This window comes from Musa acuminata, chromosome BXJ3-4, assembly GCF_036884655.1.
Source record: "Musa acuminata AAA Group cultivar baxijiao chromosome BXJ3-4, Cavendish_Baxijiao_AAA, whole genome shotgun sequence".
Classification (NCBI taxonomy): Eukaryota; Viridiplantae; Streptophyta; class Magnoliopsida; order Zingiberales; family Musaceae; genus Musa; species Musa acuminata.
Genome location: NC_088352.1, coordinates 36,515,809 through 36,534,787, shown reverse-complemented (window position 1 = coordinate 36,534,787; position 18,979 = coordinate 36,515,809). Strand labels below are relative to the sequence as shown.

The following is an 18,979-nucleotide window of genomic DNA, read 5'->3' as shown; positions in this document are numbered from 1 at the left end:
GTAACCATCTTGAGAACATAAGATTTAAGGACGCTCTCTTCGTAATACAATAATCATGAATGATGTGATGATTTTGAAAATATGACCAACTTAAAATAATAATAATAAATTATTATTTCTAAAGAGATACCAATAATGATCTAAAGAGGTAACACTGTTGTCAATTTAAGTGAGTGGATCCTCTTTTGATATTGGAATAAAATGTCATCCTGTAGCAAATGAATCAATTTGATGGTGTAGAAGACTTAAAGGTATAATTAACTTTACGAAGATCATTTCTCTTATAAGAATAACTAATCTAAAGGTGTAATCATCTTGAGAATATAAGATTTAAAATGACTCTCTTTACGATACAATCGTGAAGGATGTGATGGTTTTGAAAAAATAATCGACTTGAGAAAATGATAATAAATCATTATTTTTAAAGAGATAGTAATAATGATCCCAAGAAGATAAGGCTATTGTCAATTCAAGCGAGTGAGATCAATTTTGGAATGAGATGCCACCCTTAGCTTACATTCCCGCTGAAGTGACAACTCCGCTTAACGAGATAACAAAGGTCAAAATCATGAATATTATTCATCTCTAAACTGCTTCTTACTATTCTCTTATTCAATTGCTATATGTCAATTCACCCTTTATAGTAGGTTAGAGAACATCATCAGGGGCTTCTTGACTATCGATTAAAGGAATTGTGATGACTTCAAGTTCTTAGTAAAGGTATACATAAGGATTAGGGTCGACCACTTGAATGGGCTGATCCTTGCCTTGTTGAATGAATGAATGAATGGAGATGCTATAGACTTCTTGCTTATTGACTACTAATGAGGTGGAACCCGAATTCTTAAAACAACTTTCTAAAAGATATTATTAATATGAGAGAAAAAAAAAGAAGAATACCATTCTTTGATGCTTCCTTGTAAAGTGGTTGAAAATGCTCGATACATGAGTACATAAGATCATTTGCATCCTAAATGTGACAAAAGATTATTTTTATATTTATTAAGTGAAAGATGATTGATTTTGAGAGCCACTTGACTGCTTACCAAATCTTGTGTTTTATGTCATTAATATATTTATTTATTTATTTGTAATTGTTCATGTAAGGTAGAACTCATCTTGTCGGTGGAGTACCTTAGAATAGGTCGGGGGTGGTTGTGGCTGAAATGAAGCTCTCGAGGAAGCAAGTGCAACATTGGGTTGATTAGTTAAACAATCAATACGAAGTTTTCTATAGTACTCCGAATTAGTTTCGATCGAGAAATAATGTAAAATTATTTATGAATAATCAGATCTTGTAGAAAATATTCATATCTCATATTTTATTCGTTATGTTTCTATAAATATTATATCGAGAGTGTCTCCGATAAAACCCTTATAGTGATTAAGTTAGTGATCGTAAAATATTTGTAAAATTTTGATATTTATTTAGTAAACTTAGAATGAAGAAAGTATTTTATATAACCTAAACATTAAAATCATCGATTTAATGATGAAATATTTTCTTTAGTTGTCACAAAGGAGTAGTATGTCCCATAGGCTTTCCATCATCATAACACATTCAATAGACATCGATTGATGTTTATACGTGGAGTCTAAAATTAATGACCATATCAACTATAATTTTATGAGTCGTGCATCCAAATTTAATTGATGTTACATTAATTACATTACCAAGTCCTATGGCTTATCGTGCACTTCATAACCATACATCGTAGTTGCCACAGTTAATTCGGGTATTAGGTGAGAAGACTCGCGACAATTAATACAGTGTCTTTTCTCTAATTAAAATAAAATTTCCGATTGGCTCGTCGTCTTGTACGATAGCAATCCATCGTCGATCGATCGACTTTCTCTCTTTTCCATCTCATGCAATTGCTATGGGACAGTGAAAGGTTATATTTGATATGAACAAACAAATACTTTGCTATTCTATTCCATTCACTTGCGGTTGCCATGACACATTACAAGACTATCCAATAAGAAGAAGAAGAACAAGTAACATCTATAAGTTGGTTATGTGTCCATCCATCTCACACTCGTCGTGGCAATTAATTTGGATGCCACCATCTAACCAAAATCTAAAAATTGTAGGTGCAGAAGAATAGACAGACGTGCACAAACAAAATTTATAAGGCAGGTATGTGTCCATCCCTAGTGGTTGTGGCAATGGATTCCGAGACCATTTAACTATGAGTGACTAAACGCAAGCATTGCCATCGATGTAAGGTAGTAGTTGTGGCAACATTAATGGCCATCCTGCAACTCCATGGCAACCGATCATTAAACAACGCTAATAATAACGACCGGCGCGATTCTGATATCAAATGTCACGATACGGATCTGATAAGCTAATTAACCTATCAATTTTGTTTGATTTAAATTACTAATCAAAATACTTAAATTAAAATTTATAATAATATACTCGTTAGATCGTTATAAGTTAATCTTAATTAATTTTAATTTTATCTAATTTCGATCGATGTGGAACTAATCCGGAGTATTACAATAAATGTACTTACTTTATGCAATTCTCGTACCATCAATTCTATCCTTCCAAGAAGACATTTAAGCTTGCACAAGGTGCCGATTTATGATGAAGCTCGAGTTCAATGGTCCACATCGTATTTAATATTTGTTTTGAATCGTAATCCACGTGGTTACGTCAAACACGAACACGATTCATCTGTAGTTTCTTATGGGAGACCACAACTCTCTCTAACTCTCCACGAGTGTGGCGTTAGAATAGTAAATTAAATATTTTTCAATGCAATTACGAGGCTTGACAAATTAAGTTGTGCATGTATATCATATAGATTCCATAATACAAGTGATTAAATGAGAGATTAAAAGTAAATAATTATTAATACAATATTTTAGAATAATTTTTTCTAACATCTTTAAGATTCGGAATGTCATTTTGATATTCAACAAAAATATATTAATTTTATGATAAAAAAATCTTAAAAAGTGACGAAATGATAATTTAAAATAAATATATAACAAGATATATAATAGGAGTTTGGAGTCAATTGAGATTCAATTCTGAGTTGGACATAAGTTAAACGTATCGAGATTTTATAAAATTATATTAGAAGTGTATCGATAAGATCCTATAATTCTTAAGTTAGTATGAAGTCAGTGAACTCGATTTCAGAGTTTAAAATATATATTTAGCTAGAAACTCCTTTAGGACATACATGGAACATTTTTTTTTTACAGTATAGTGTAATTGTGTTAAAGACTCCATCAATCAATGATGAAAATAGTTATGTATATCATTCGAGCATTAATTAATTAATAATTAAATTATTATTATTATTATTAGATTCGTGAAGTCGAGCGATTGAGATGGAGTCGCGGTCTAAAGAAGGAGCCAAGATTCGATGGTGGCCTTCACGACGATAGCTCTGATACTATGATAGAAATGAAATATAAAGAGAAGATTACATTGAAACAATACATAATACTCTATATTTATACATCTTTGGAAGGGAAAATTTTTCTTCAACAGATTTACGATATCTCATCATGTAGTCGGGGAGATCTTACTATTGTTGAGGTTATTATTGTGGAAGATCTTTGATTGTTATCACAATCATCAATCCATTAGCATCATGATCTTTGACGGTCGAATTGGAGTGACGTGTCATCTAAGCATGTCTCACCCATATCAATCATGAACGAAGATATTGAATATAGATTGAGCACATTTATAAACACCTCGTTGGATGCCGAAATAACATCGAAAAAATGTCATTGAGTTTTATACGTTTTTCATTATTTTTTTTAAAATAACTTAGGAAAATATTATTAAAATATTAACAAACTATATACGAAATATATACATATATTATATATAAAGTAGGCTTTGTAATAATAAATTAAAAAAAAAAGATCTAGAGATTAAAAAGAGTAAGTGATAGTGAATAATATATATCCTGAATTAGATGTGGGATCAATATCAAATACTGATGAACAATTTGATGATATCAGGCAATAAAAGAATAAAAAGTGGGCTGTTTAGATCCATTACGTTTTCTTTTTTCCGTAAAACTATTCATTCATTCTTTCATTGATGATCGAATTCAAAAAAAAAAAAAGATAAAAAGGATCGATCGACTCGACTCTCCAATAATGAATAAAAATGATAAATAGATCATTTCGATTGAAAATATTCATGCATGAATTAAAAATAGTCTCACAGAAGAGTTAGATTATATGTACTGGATATGACCAGTAATCTAACAAACTTAATTATGTCAAGTCTATTTATTGTACAGTAACTTTGATCAGTTTAACTGAGAATGTTATTTGTGTGATATATATATATATATATATATATATATATATATATATATATATATATATATAATATTATATTATATTTATATATATATAGAAAAAGTATATGCAACAGCTGTTAATTTGGGCAACAGCTGCAGCACCAAACAGTAATAGTAGAAGCTTAAGAAGCAAAAGAAAGCTGTAAGCTTGCCTTTTGCTTACTGTAGGCCTATCCTTTAATCGGGTAGCGGTCGACGCAATCCGACCATGGGTTGCAACGCCCGCGACCGCCGGCGTCCACGGGCGGGACGTCGCGCAGCGCCCACCACACCGCACTGTTGCACTTGAACCCGGACCCGAAGCCGATCTGCCACACACGGTGCCCCCGGCGCACCCGCCCCTTGGCCTCTGCGTACGCCAGCTCGTACCACAGCGAGCTGCTGCTGGTGTTGCCGAACCGGTGCAGCACGCTCCGGGACGGCTCAATGTCCGTCGCCGACAGCCCTAGGTTCTTCTGTATCTCCTCCAGCACCGCCCGCCCTCCGGCGTGCACGCAGTAGTGATCGAAAGCCCGCCGGAAGTCCGGGATGTAGGGCCGTACGCTCCTTAGCCTTAGCACTCGCCGCCCCACCAGCGTCGCCAGGAATTTGAGCTGCTCCGACAGCGGGAGCACCAGGGGCCCCAGCGTGGTGATGTTGGTCTTGAGTGCGTCCCCGGCGACGGCCATCAGCTCCCGGGCCAGGGACACTCCGACGGCCCCGCGGCCGTCCTCCCGCTGGTAGACGCACCCGTAGCAGCTGTCGTCCGCTCCCTTGTGCGTCCGCACCGTGTGCACCAGCTTGTACTTGGCACGCCCCGCGTCCGCCCGCCGGTTCGATAGCAACATGGCCGCGCCCCCCATCCGGAAGATGCAGTTGGACAGCAGCATGGAGCGGTCGTTGCCGAAGTACCAGTTGAGCGTGATGTTCTCCGTGCTCAGCACGACGGCGTAGGAGTTGGGGTTCGCCTGCAGTAGGTCCTTGGCGAGGTCGATCGAGATGAGCCCCGCGCTGCAGCCCATGCCTCCCAGGTTGAAGCTCTTCACGTCCTCACGTATCTTGTAGCGGTTGATAATCATGGAGGCCAGCGAGGGGGTCGGGTTAAACAGGCTGCAGTTGACGATGAGGATGCGGATGTCGCGCCGAGGGTTAACGCCGGTGGCCTCGAAGAGGGCGTCGAGGCAACCAAACATAACGGCCTCCGACTCCACCCGGGCTTCCGCCATGCACAGCCGAGGCGGCCGGAACTGCACGCCGGGCGGCAGGTACGTCTCGTCCCCCAGACCCGACCGATTCGTGATCTTGGTCTGGAAGTCGAGCGACTCCTCATTGAACATGCCGGTGCACTCGGTCATCTCCAGGAACCCCTGCTTTGAGATCTTCTGCTCGTCGTCGGGCTTGTAGCAAGCAAAGTCCACCAAGTAGACGGGACGCGGCCTCTTCAAGTAGTAGACGCCGAGCATGACCAACGCGACCGCCAAGGAGGCGAGGCCGGTAGCCGGGTCCACGGAGAGCCGGACCGACGTGGCCATGAGCACCCGGTCGAGCCGGAGCGTGGCGGCGACGGCGGAAACGAGGAGAGAGACCAGCAAGTAAGACGTGGGGATACTGGTGTAGCCCAGGCCGAGCTTGACGTACTTGAGATTGACGGAATGGAGGAAGTCGGGCAAACGCCGGTGGATCTTGATGACAATGGAGGAGTCCCTGAAGGCCATTTCGGCCGTCAGGCGCTCGCGGTCCATGACCGCAGGCTCGGCGGCCGCCATATCCATCCCAACTGCAGCCACCAAAGGCAGTGAAATCGAAGTATACACTTAAACTTTACAAGGAAACGTACTCAAAGAAGAATTGCATTGTCATCGAAAGATATATAGAGATTGCCCTCAGCGGAAACAGCAGCGAGGACTTGAGCAGGATTAGTTGTAATGAATGCGTTTAGGTGTCGGTAATGGTCGAAGTAGGTGGGAAGGGTCAACAGGCGGACGGGCTGAAAGGAGGGAACATGGTCGTCGTCGCCAACGGGTATTAATGGGATGGCAGGCAACAGGAGGCAGGGAGGAGGAGGGAGGGAGATCGCTCAACCACCCGGTGGCCGGAAGGAAGCGGAAGGGAATTAATGTCTTATAATCTACACGGAGGAGTACAGATTGATACGGGGAACGATCAATAATAATAGCTCAGTCCTCGTTGCTTGCACAGACTAACATCCGCTCATCCAACAACGCGTCGATGAATCATACAATTAATACGCATGGGACGGATCCGAGGGGACTTGCCCGGCACACGTTGTAAACACCTTCTCCGGGGAAGGAATTGGATGTCAAAGGAAGGGTTGCCCGAACTGAAATCATGGTGTAGAAGACACAGTAGACATGCAGTTTGTTTCAGCATTCAAGTAAAGATTTTGTGGACAACAGGTGTCCCTCGTGTTCAACTTTGCCATCGACGATGTCTCGAGCAATAGAACAAGTCATTCCCAGGATTGGATTACAGTCTTCCTTTTTACTTACTTACCGTGTTGAAATTTGATAGCCCAACTTCTATCGATGTTGAATTTAGAACCAACTTGCATCGGTGTTACTTTTCTGATGTTACTTTTGCCCATCAGCACACGTTCTCTGCTTCATCTAAAGTTGCTTGGCTTATGTTATGAAAGTCTTTAATCTATTTCTCGGGTTACTTGTTGTTCTTGAAAGCTTTTGCATCAAAGACTTCCTGCATGTCACTACGTTGCTAGTTTTGGCATTGCTTGAAGCTAAGCATTGCTTTCTTCGTGGTCAACAGACTAATGATCATCATCTCATATTTTTACTTCATGCGTTTTCGATTTACTAAGAAATATATTTCTTTCCAATTTTAAAGTTTGTACCTAATGATAAATGACTTCTTGAAGGCCAGGTTCTAGGACACTTAGGGTTATAATCGTGTATGCCTGGTTACTTTGGTAGATCATAAATGGCGTTGTCTTGACGATGGAAAAGATTTTTTATTTTATTTTTACAAGATTATTATTTCAGTAAGTTTTATGTAAGGAATATCTCGTCCACATCGAAAATAGATAAGATTAAGATTGACTTATAAAAATTTGATGAGTATATTTTTATTAATTTCAATTTGAGTCAAACAAACATGGATCCTCCCGAGGAGATTCTCAATATTGCTCGATGTATTTTTGAATTACCTATCTCCTACTTTAATGCCATGAGCACTCGTTGTATTAGGCCTCTTAATCAATAGAAATCTCTACTGGATCAGTACTTTAACAAGCCCATCGCTACATCCACGAGTTCAATTGATCTTTGTGATTCCAGATCAAAAGCTTCAGACAGACCACCAACTTATTTGGGATGATCGCCTGAGGCACAACGGAAGAGACACACAAAGTAATCTTTCACGGAAGTGCATGTGGTCTCCGTTAACATCCATCCGAAGACCGAGTTTGTGTTTATAGAGAGGATGTCATGGGGTGGCTTTGTTGCATATCAAGCAATGCTCTGACATCGAATGCCACTAAGACAAAGTGTGTGTTCATGAAGTAATCTGCTGGCATTTAAGATGGCACTGAAGCCGGAAATTTTATGGTCTCAATCGCATTGCAGTAGCAGAATCTTCGAATAAATCCATTGCACTATTTGTGCAATGTGTGATCTGCACCGGTGAGAACCAGAAAGACCATGCAAATTTCCTGCCTCCATTGAGCACTAGTTGAAGGTTAATGCTATCCAACACACTGCTGCTAGAAGAAGAACAAGACCGAAGGTTATCGAGGAAAATTGAATGGTATCCTGCATTGGTCGGCAAAGATGTCTGCAAAGATGCAGCTGGGATTTGCTCTTCAAAAATACTCTGCAGCATGAGGCATCACCACTGAGAACCAAAGGCATGACGAGATCCTACATGCCAGAGCAGAGGTGTTTGGCTGAAGGATATCAGGGATTCCTTCAGAATCACTAAAACTGGTATTGGGGGATTTAGCTCTAATAGAATGATACTTGACTCATTTGATCATCCTGAATCTTTACCAAATAGGAAGAGAGTAGAGCTAAAAAGGAATGCCTAATTTAGGCAATCTTATTCTTGCAGGGAGAGAGAGAGAGAGAGGATTTATTGTACTCCAACATTGTAAGTTGACATGAGGATGAGAAAACTTCGAGTTAGCTAAGGCTACAAACAAAGGATTTGACCTCGTGGTGTTGAATTGGCAGTCATGGCATGACAGCAACATATACAGAAGTATCTCATGCAGAAATGTTTATATATTCAAATCAGATTGTTGAATACAGCATAAATTTTTGTCAGCCAACAGTTTTCTTATCGAGAGAAAAATCTCGGTAGACTTCGTTCTCCACTTTTCTTTCTCAAAGAAATGGTTTTTCACCTGTCAATGTTGGACATTCTTCATCTAGATTTAATGGAATTCTGCATATTAAGTTCATTAAATATATAGATTAACAACATGGGTTTGTTTCTTAAACGTTTTATAGACAGTATTGACAGGCATTAGCTTGCAGCTGAGCCATACTTATTTTTCTTTCTGGTTATGCTGAAATTTCATGCAGAATCTTCTCCAGGGTTGAAATTTCATCCACTTGGGGTAGGCAGGTGCCTAATTCTTTGGGTGTCACTCTCATTAGATCCAACAATTAGTAGTATATTGGAACAAGAATCAGAATCAGAATTCAAATCGAACCAGCCGCAGAGTAGGCAGTCACTAGCAGATCCGGCTTATTATATTAGAACAGTCAACTTACCACTGGGTGATAACTCATCTATCTAGAAGGAGAATTAGCATTCCCAAAAGATCACCTGCCCAACCAAGATAGATTCCACTGGGGCCAATCTGCCACAAGAGCCAATGGCACCCGTGCCATGAAGCACGAGATTCCAACTCATGAACAAGCAATGTATTAGAAGAATCAGCTAAAGCTTTCACTTTTCCATCTCCTGCTCGTAGTTTACAGGAAAGCAGATTAGCTGATTCCTAAAAATGACTAGCATTGTAGTTCAAGCAAGCCACATCCTACATCCTAGGACTGATATCATGATCTTGCTAACACCCTAGGACATAATGAGGTGTGAGTGGAGCCAGAGAAATAAAGGGCTTAATTCAAGATGAGATGAACAGCTTGACAGGTAGCAGCAACAGCAGTGTTGATGACAAAGCTTTGACATGGTGAAGGATTAGACCTCCTATGGTTTCTCGTGGACCAAAGGGTCTAAGCTTCTCTCTTTTGATGTCATACAAGCCTTTACTTCGTCCCCAAGAAGTGAACAATCCCTGTAAACAATAAACCCTGCAGCAATTAAAACAAAGCAAGGCTCAAGCGCGATAGAAAGAGGACGGAAACGTAGCACGAGAAGCAACCTTGTAAGAACGATGCGTGAATGAATCGGAAGAATCGACCATGACTTCCCTTTTCCCATCGAGTGATGTGGCCCTCTTTTGCTTTGGGAGCCGTGCGGAGGAAGGGAGAGAAAGAAAGAGTACCTAATACTTGAGCCGAAAGCAATCTTACATCATCCTTTCCACGTCACGAATCCTTAGACAGATACTATGACCCTCTGTTTATGGATCAGCTGTGATTAGATTGTTTGGTACAAATTTTGCTGCGGAGAGTCTCTCTCTCTCTCATGGAATGACTGAGAGACAGAGAGAATGGGAGATAAATTTCACAGAATCAGCATATTCATTGTCCCAATTATGAAAAAGTATTAAGTAGTTTATGAACTTTTTTCCACGGGGATAATAGTCCTGCGATTAATTTATATGCTCTTGAAATGGATCGGAGTTAAATAATATTGATTGAAGTTGCACAAACCATTGATGAGTCACATGAATGACATGTACTTCACCGAATAGGATTCGAAGATTCCTCCATCCTCGCTCCACTACCACTACCAATTATATATTTATATATGTCCCGCCCAAATTTATCCATGTGGTGACTGGTCACTTGTTTTTCTTCAGCACTCAAGAGAAGATATCCTATATCAATCAATCGGCAGTTGCGCAACATCGAGCGGCGAAAGCACTATTGTAGCTGCTGTGTCATGTGATATTAAATGGTCTCGAGGTGTTACTACTTGCAAGACGGCGTAACACCAAATCCATGTTGGTTTATTTCGTCTTTATACTCTGAAACTTCTCTAGTGTTTGAAACAATAGATAGCACAATCCTTTCGGTGTCGCGAGGACGACGCCTATTGGATGACAGAGTCTGGCGTTGGAGATGCAGCCATTGTTAAGTTTCCGATGAAGACTTGGTCAATCTGATGGACCAGTCGTCGAGGGAACATCATTAAGCCACGCAGCACGCCCAGGAAGGCTCGAACAGGCAACGCAGCTTGGATTGTCCTCGGTCTCCGAACAACCTCTTCCGAGGTCAACATTTAATTTCAAATTCTTATCCTTGGAACGCGATCGGTGACTTCGCCAAGAGCTTCGCTGCACTAATCCGCCTGCCTTTAGCAAGCACGGCATCCCCCATAGTTCAACGACTCTGAGCTCCGGTAAGATGAAGACACAAAGTAGCGATTCTTTTACTATATTAGCATGTTCGTGGGCATGTGTACAAGTCGTGTGGATATGTACATGTGTAACAAAAGAGCAAGAACAGTAATAGAAAACCACCCCCCCACCATCATTTTAGTCCACAGCTGGCAGGAATGGCACCAGCGCAACCACCGCTTTTACCTAACAATGGCAGCCATATGCTTTGTTTTGCGGATATCTCATCTACCCAACCTATAACTTTGGATATATTCAAATTACCTTAACGTACACAGCTGTAACCACCGCGTGGGACCCCGATGCCCCTTTTGCATGAGTCATATGCTTCCATATTCTCGCTTTCACCACTTGCTGCTTCCAGACCTTTTCACTCGAATGACTTGGTAAAAGGCAAGGACCCAAGGGAAGTTAGAGCACGGTTCAATGAGCCAACGCATGATTCGGTGGTTTCTAGGAACAGGATTTGATGAGGCCTAGGTAGTATAGATTCCTCATCACCAGGTTCCCCAGGCTGAAGACGCCGGCCGCCTCCTCCGGCGACGGGTCCTGGAAGGACCAAACCATGCGTTGCTCGTTCAACTTGAGGTGGTCCTTTCCGATCCATTCGATGACGGCATGAATCGCGCGGCGGTCCGGCGGCTGGCCGTTCGTGTCAGCGACGCAGAACTCGTTCTTGGCCTCCCCGGACTTGGTCGTGATCTCCGCCCTCGTCACTGAGAGGCCGTTCTCGCGGAACGTCCGGGTCACGTCCGCCAGCAAGCCCTTCCGGTCCGGCATGCTCAGCTCCAGCCTCATTCCCTGATCGAGGAGCGACAGTGAGCCAAACAGAGGCTGGAAAGAGGAATCGTACGGAATACTGGCGCTCGCTTTATAAGCAATGAATGAAAAGAATATTACTGAGAACTGAACCAGAGGAAGAAGGTTACCTCAGATGCCCTGCGCTCGACTGCAGCTTGCAAGCATTGGATCACTCGCTGCCGCTCTGCCTCCGAACTGATCGGACTTCCATCCATATGCCGTATGTAGAATTCCTGCAATCGATCGACAAAACTCAAAAACCAATTAATCCAACAATTTTCCCAACGATCAAATGGGGAAACGAGACTTGTCGATGAATATCTACCTGATAGGCGCGGTCGGCGTCAGTACCAAAGGTGCCATGGAAGACGACGTACTCCATGTCGGTAAGCGTGCACACGACGTCGAATAGGAGCTTCGGGCGGTCGCGGCACTGCACGCTGACCACGGAGTACCCGCGTTCGGTCCAATTCTGAACAGAGATCAACAACTTCGACGACGACGAAGAGGCCTCGTTAGAGGAGACACGCTCGTAATCACGGTCCGCGAACATGAGCTGGTGGAGGCGGCGGTCGGAGTGGGTCATGGTGGGGGAGGCCACGGTGGTCTTGGCCCCGCGGACGTCGTGATCACCGCTAAGGACGTTTCGGAGGCGGCCCTCGATGCGATGGACGCGGTGCGCATCCGCGATGAGGGAGCCCGAGTCGTGGTCCTTGACGAAGATGAGGGAGGCGATGCGGCCGTTGTGGGTCCACACCTTGGCCTCTACCACGTCGCACTCCAGGTCCCGGAGCACGGCGAAGACCTCGGAGAGGAGGCCCGGGCGGTCGGTGCCGGTGAGCTCCAGCGCCGTGAGACCCGCCAGGCCGCCGTCATCACCGTCGTCGTGGTTGTTGGAGCCGTCCTCAGCGGAGGAGGATGACCACGCTTCGCCGCCGAGGGATCGCTCGATGCGAGAAAGGAGGGTGGGGTCCAGGAGCTTGTGGCCGCGGCCGTCGACGACGTGGAAGACATCCATGAACCAGCGGCCGTCGGAGGAGATATAGCCCTTCTGGATGGTGAGGCCGAGGTCGGTGAGCACCTGCACGGCCTCCAGCAGCATGCCGTGCTTCCGGGCGCTGTTGACCCTCACCACCGTCGCCGTCGCGCACACTGCATTGTCGATCACCACCCTGCCATCACGATCGATAACAAACCCCATTAGATTTCGAAAAACAGTGGATCTCGAAATGAAAATTGAAGACAAACATAGAGGGAGGACATTAACATCTTACGAACCAAGAAAAGACAGGGAGAGACAAAGAGGAATGAATAGATCTGGCGCAAAGACAACGTAGAGAAGCAGGGAAACGAAAGATTGGCTCACCTGGGAGTGTTCATCATTCTGTTAACGAGCTTCTGGTACTCATCCGCCAATTCCATTTCTTCTTCTACAGAAACCCCTGTTTGTCTACTGTGTTTACAGAAACCTCGTAACGGATCAAAAAGAAATCGAGATCTCCATCTCCCTTTCTTTCTTTCTTCTCGCTCCTGCTACTTGTCCGCGCCTGTTTTGGTTGGGGGAAGAATGAAAACGAGAGGAGGGAGAGGAAAGAGAACAAAGCTGAGCCCAGAGAGGAGCGCAGGGGAGGACTCGGGTGTTTAAAAAGGTTGCAAACGCACGTCTCCTGCACAAGAAACGGACGGTCTGTGAATGGGGCCCACCGCGGGCGTCGCGCGCCAGCAACGCCCAGCCTGACCTACCCATTCCGACCCGGGTCCACACCTCCCATTCCCCTCCCACACTGTCATTCTTATCCCTTGTGGCTCTTCCCACGCTACCCTTACTCAGGCAACTAATCACGACCTGCACCATAACCGGATAACATGGGAAGTAGCAGCAGACATGAACGGACGGCCTCGTTTATGTTTTCTCGAGTTTAGGCTACACATGAATTCAAATTCAAACTATCTGCAAGCATCACTAAATTAAAATGGAGGATCGAACCGGGGGAAGATATTTTAGAAAAATAAAATTCTATTAACTTGGCTTAATGCAATATTCAACTTCTAATTGTTTTGACCACAAATGTAGACGTTGGCGGTGGATTTAAATTGTTCAGGTAACGGTCTCCACGTGAACCCGGACATCAATTTCACACCCGTCGAAGCCATGTTTTGATAGAATTGTCGATGAGGCCGGAGGACAGCCACGGCCTTGTGCTGTCTCGTCGGCCGTTCTAATTAGCATGATTTCTAGGGGGAAGCCTTAAAGGAGGGGCGTTTTAGGAAAATGACAACGTAACGATAGATGGTCGGAGCTCATCTATCGAGGTCACAGCTACCGTACAAGGAGGTGGCATGGAACACAGTGGGGAGTCCAACGACGTGTCGCGAGTGCATTGGACCTGAACGGGGAACTACGTCGGAGTGGCTTGGGCGACACGCGTAGAGTAATGTGGAACAATTAAGGCGAAGGGAGCACGTGTCGGCAACGGAGCTCTGTCGTGTGATTTGTCGTCCGGGGCCACATGCACGCAATCAAGGGCTTCATTGAAGGGCATGGCGTTGGAGTCGGAGAGCAAGAATTTCAGTAACCCTGTCGGGCTCACCCTTTGCTCTACCCACGTGGGACCAACATGGTGTTCGGTCGGGCAACCTCTTATTGTTGTGCTATTCAGTTTGGACGCACGGGAAAGTGGCAAATCGCGGATGCTACGCGTGGGGAAGGAAGTAACTCACGTGATGTCACATGGAGCGCCATAATCTACACACGTTGAGGACAGGTCACCGTGACGGACGGTGGCCGCGCGGCGCCGTTCTTTTTGACGGGGCAAGAAACGCAGGTCTCGCGACGGATGCGAGCACCTTTCTTTATTTTGACTTCTATTCCTTATTCTACATAAATTTTCCCGCCCTTAGTTTTCCTCGTACCGTCGGATGGGACGCAGGCGCGTGGGGCCGCGAGGGTGGCGAGTCGGAAAGCAACAGCCTGTTGGAATGGGACGGAGCAGAAGGAACAGATAAAAAGAACGATAATGAACGGAAGAAAGACGGGAGCGGACTTTTGGCCGATTGGCTTTAGACGAAGCCAAGGGGCGGCGGCTGTGGTGGTGGGGAGAGGAGGAGGTCGATAACGTTCTCATGTTATCTCGAGGAGGTGATCATCTGTTCCTATTTCTGAAGCAAAGAGGAGGAGGTCATTTATCCTTCTTCATACAGTGTTTCGAGGTGCAGATTGTGGCTTGATCTTGATGTTTTGTTTTCTTAACGTAAAAGAAGATGCAGAAGGCTAAAAAAAGGCTTAAATTGATTTATGTGCTCAATTATTACGTCGCTGATCAACTTTCCAAGGTTGGAGGGGTCAGTATGTATACGTCGAGTGGCCCTCAAGATCACTGCACCTCTTGTGTCCGTGGCTGCCGTGCTTCCATGAGTTTGGTCTAACACATCACTGCCCTCGAATATAAATTTCCGATTTAATAATGTGAAAAGCTCCTCAAACAACTTTGACTTTGAATCCAAGGTCAACTTTCAGAAACTTGCGTCAACGCATGCCATCAGAATCCTTCACAGTGGTTTTGATGGGTTCTATCAGACACAAATCGATGGCCCGGTCATGACCAAATAATATATTTGGGACTGCAGTGTGTGAAAGGCAGACTTTTCTTCAGCTGCCTTTCCTTACCTACGTAACTTTCTCCTTTCATTAATAGACATTTCCATTTACATGAATAGATCTTCCGTCCAGAGTGCTCTAGAGGAGAAGACTTGGGCAATGTTTCACATTCCATCATCACCATTGCTTCGAAAAGACCCTATTCATATAAAAAACTTAGGTTAATTATATATTTATTCATGTACCACTCTCTTATTCTGGTGATCCTTATATTTTTAAAATTTTATATTAAAAGATTTATAGTTATAAAAATAAAATATTATGAGATTAAATATTTTATATTGAGAGCTTATTTTTCCTAACATCAGTTGTGAAAGATAGTATGTGATATCAGGTGCTGGATTAGTGTGAAATTGATGTGAAAAAAAGTATTTAATATCCTTTTCATTTCCTTTAGTTTTGCTTAAATTAAAACCTTTTGATCAAGTCTAATTTTGATAGAAAATATTTAATTAAATAGTAAAATAAAAGACAAGAAGCATGGAGCACAAGATCATTTTGATGATATTAAAGTGGAGATGGTCCCGTGATGTCCTTCACAAATAAAGTGGAGAGTTGGGCGGAGATATTATAGATAAATCTATATAAATAGTATTCAATGTAATCTTTATATATGTTTATATTTTTTGATTTATTTATGATTTACAAAAACTTATAGTAAACTTGATAGTCCTATTTTTATTTATTTTTATAATTGTTTTAGTCTTATAAATACAGTAGTTATCAAATAGAGGTAAAATTATCTAAAAATAAATCATCCAAACAATCATTTTGTGAGTTTTCAAAAGTAATATAGAGTGTCAATCAGCATACCCTCCTTGGAGCTACCTGGGCTTTTGAAATAGTGTCTAAGGTTGATTTACTATCTAGTTCTACAACAGTATCATGTGGACACTTATAGAGATTTTTTACTATAGTGTATGATCTTGGACCCTACAAACTTTAGAGCATACAAACTTTATGTTTGTAATTTGTATTATCTATTAAGTATTTACTAAAATGCCTACTCGTAGGATCTCAAATTAAATATTTTTTTAACTTGTCTTCTCTTTTACAAGCTCTTAAGGGACTATAAGAGGTTTTAGGGAGGTTGACCCCTTCCAGACGGATATGCAAGGGTGTCATATGACTTAAGAAAAATTAACTAAGTCCGTGACAAATAATATTAGAGCGGGATATGCACACTTAGAAATATTGAATATACAAATATGTGAGACCTAGTGGGATAACGTTGAAGGCAACCAATATGCATGACCGTTTGAGAGAAATGGACAAAGAGATATAAGAAAAGGAGTTGCTTAGAGGGATGATCGTTTGAGATTGACGATTAGAAGAATGATTAACCCTTAACGTGAGAGGCACCATATGGATAAGTGAGCTAGGAAGACTGCATAGTGCACAAACATTAGGATGGCTAAGTTCAAGCTATGGCTCAATATTGGCAACAAAACTTGATAGTGCTTAAGACAAATAGGGTTCTTGGTAAAGGATGAGACCATGTAAGGATAGATATATTGTTTGGTGACTAAAAGAGTTATTCAAAGCTCACAGAAGTGATGAAAATTGTTAATTCGAAGAATTTAGTACTTATATAAGGGCTTTGTATACGGATGATAGACTATTTGTGGTCATCCCAAGGTAATCAAAACTCGGTGTCATGGAGTAGAAAAACTTTCTCATTAGCATAAGAATAATACGTCCATAGGAGGTTAAACTGTATAGTAAATTTAGCATATTGCTAGGTTGTGAGGGGCACAACAAGAGGCTGTATTTGCTAAGAGTCGTAATTTAGCAAATGCATTCATTGTTGTGGAATAATACATAATTTGTTTAGTAAGGTAGAATAGTCTAAGAGGATGGTAGTCTCCAAAACTTCCAGAGAGAAAGATACAAAAAGAAAAATTACTCCAATACGACAAATACCTAGGAGGGATAAGTCTCGATTCTTCATAAAGAGAATTATATGCAATAGAGTATATATATTGAGGGGTACCTCAAGACGATAATTCTATAAAACTCAACGAACGAGCAAGTGATGAGGAGTCATTGCATGATCTTATATAGGTAATGTGCTGGTGGATGCATTATGAGTTCATAAGGGAGCAACCATAGGTAAATCAAACAAATGTACAAGCTGATATGAATATCAGACTTAATGGAGGGCTAACCCATAGAATGGTGGTCATAAGAGCCACTATCAATTTAGTATACATCGAGGAATAAAGCAACTTAGGTAAAATTTAATGAAGTGTCAAAGCCATATGAAGGGAGTCGATATAGAAGACAAAACATAGATTGGAGGTGCAAAAATTTCCTTGAACAAAAGCCAAGGATATTAACTCTTGCAAAGGTAAGAGCGAGATTATATCGTTCTATGGGTCCCTTATTATAATGAAATAGACTCATCTTACATGATGCTAAAATCAAAGACAGCTTTGAGACATATATACCTTATTTTAGTGAAGTAGTCAACAAAAAGACTAAAGCGACTCAACTTACAAAGACTAAGTTGGGGTTAGAAGGCCTTGACAATAGGCAAGAGAATATAGATGCATGTACTCTTAAAAAAATATACTATAGTATTATTATTTGAGTTATCATAAAGAAAGCTATATGTAAAGGAGATTGTGCTGATGGCAAGGGGTCTAGGATCTAGATAATAGCACACCAATTTTAGTAAAGTTAGTGGACTTCGAAACTATACCTTTTCTACTCAAAGGAGTTGGTAACACAATTGATGGAGAATATGATATAATCCCAAAAGCGACCAAAACTCTCAAAGACTTGCTATAAGTTAGGACAAAATTTTATCATTTTCAAGCAAAACTTCTTACATTCCAAAAGTTCGATGGCAATAAGAAAGCATATTGTTGTAGCTAACTCAATGCTATGAGTGCAAATATTTAAGTACTTTAAAAGTGTGAGCAAAGAGTAGATGAATGCTACTAACCAACTTGATCTATAAAGTATAACTCTTGAGGATGCAGATGAAATCAAAGTAACTCTTAAGAGAATGAGCAAAACCAAGTACCATAATTATCTTATTTATCTAGCAAAGGAGTTCTACATATGTTCAAAGATCATTTGAAGAAATTTAGTGGAAGATATTAGTTGTCAAATTCTTACAAATGATAATTCATTTTATCAAGAGTGGATTATCTACTTAATTTTTTAACAAAATGACAATCAAAAGTAAAAATAATATGAGCTTACTTGAACATGATAAATAAGTAGAAGAGGAATCAATATATAAACTTTATAGTGTTATTGACGAGTTAAAGTAGTGTTGGCGAATTAAAGCTTGACTGCTCAATAACAATAACGGAGAACAATTGGGAGCCAAAAGATGTGCTGTAACTAGAGCAGAATATTATAGATTCAATAAAGGTGAGGAGACGTAGCATCCGTAAAGGTTTTAACGAAGACATTAATGGAATATGTGGAGGAGAATGTCACAAACAAATCTGTATAGTATTTAATGTAATGTATATATATGTTCATGCCTTTTAACTTTGTTCATCCTTTATACAATATATAAATAGCTTGCAATAGGCTTGGTAGACCTATTTTGGTTATCTTTTGTAACTGTTTTAGTCTTGTAAATGTAGGTTATGTGCGGTCATCATATATAGGCAAAATTACCTAAAAATAAAGCATCCAAGTAGTTATTTTGAGGGTTTTTTTAAC

The 18,979-nt window shown here is 41.5% G+C and overlaps 2 protein-coding genes across 2 annotated transcripts; both read right to left on the bottom strand.

Annotated features, from left to right (window-relative positions):
• Window positions 1-4,212: 4,212 nt before the first annotated feature.
• LOC135636935 (3-ketoacyl-CoA synthase 1-like) lies at window positions 4,213-6,181 on the bottom strand. The gene has a single exon (XM_065149157.1). The coding sequence runs from the start codon at window positions 6,095-6,097 to the stop codon at window positions 4,517-4,519; it is 1,581 nt and encodes a 526-aa protein (XP_065005229.1). The 5' UTR covers window positions 6,098-6,181; the 3' UTR covers window positions 4,213-4,516.
• A 4,660-nt stretch (window positions 6,182-10,841) lies between these two features.
• On the bottom strand, window positions 10,842-13,259 carry LOC103977327 (ACT domain-containing protein ACR8). The gene is made up of 4 exons (XM_009392824.3): window positions 13,001-13,259; window positions 11,960-12,806; window positions 11,763-11,867; window positions 10,842-11,634 (listed from the first exon to the last, which is right to left on the bottom strand). The coding sequence occupies exons 1-4, from the start codon at window positions 13,054-13,056 to the stop codon at window positions 11,287-11,289; spliced, it is 1,356 nt and encodes a 451-aa protein (XP_009391099.1). The 5' UTR covers window positions 13,057-13,259; the 3' UTR covers window positions 10,842-11,286.
• Between the last annotated feature and the right edge of the window lie 5,720 nt (window positions 13,260-18,979).

What these genes read in the sequence shown, in the direction of transcription:
- LOC135636935 (XM_065149157.1), bottom strand. Translation starts at nt 6,097, where the DNA reads ATGGATATGGCGGCCGCCGAGCCTGCGGTCATGGACCGCGAGCGCCTG.
- LOC103977327 (XM_009392824.3), bottom strand. Translation starts at nt 13,056, where the DNA reads ATGGAATTGGCGGATGAGTACCAGAAGCTCGTTAACAGAATGATGAAC. An exon ending in AGAATGATGAACACTCCCAG is followed by an intron (nt 12,807 to 13,000) that starts GTGAGCCAATCT and finishes TCGTGATGGCAG; the next exon opens with GGTGGTGATCGACAATGCAG. An exon ending in ACGCCGACCGCGCCTATCAG is followed by an intron (nt 11,868 to 11,959) that starts GTAGATATTCAT and finishes GATCGATTGCAG; the next exon opens with GAATTCTACATACGGCATAT.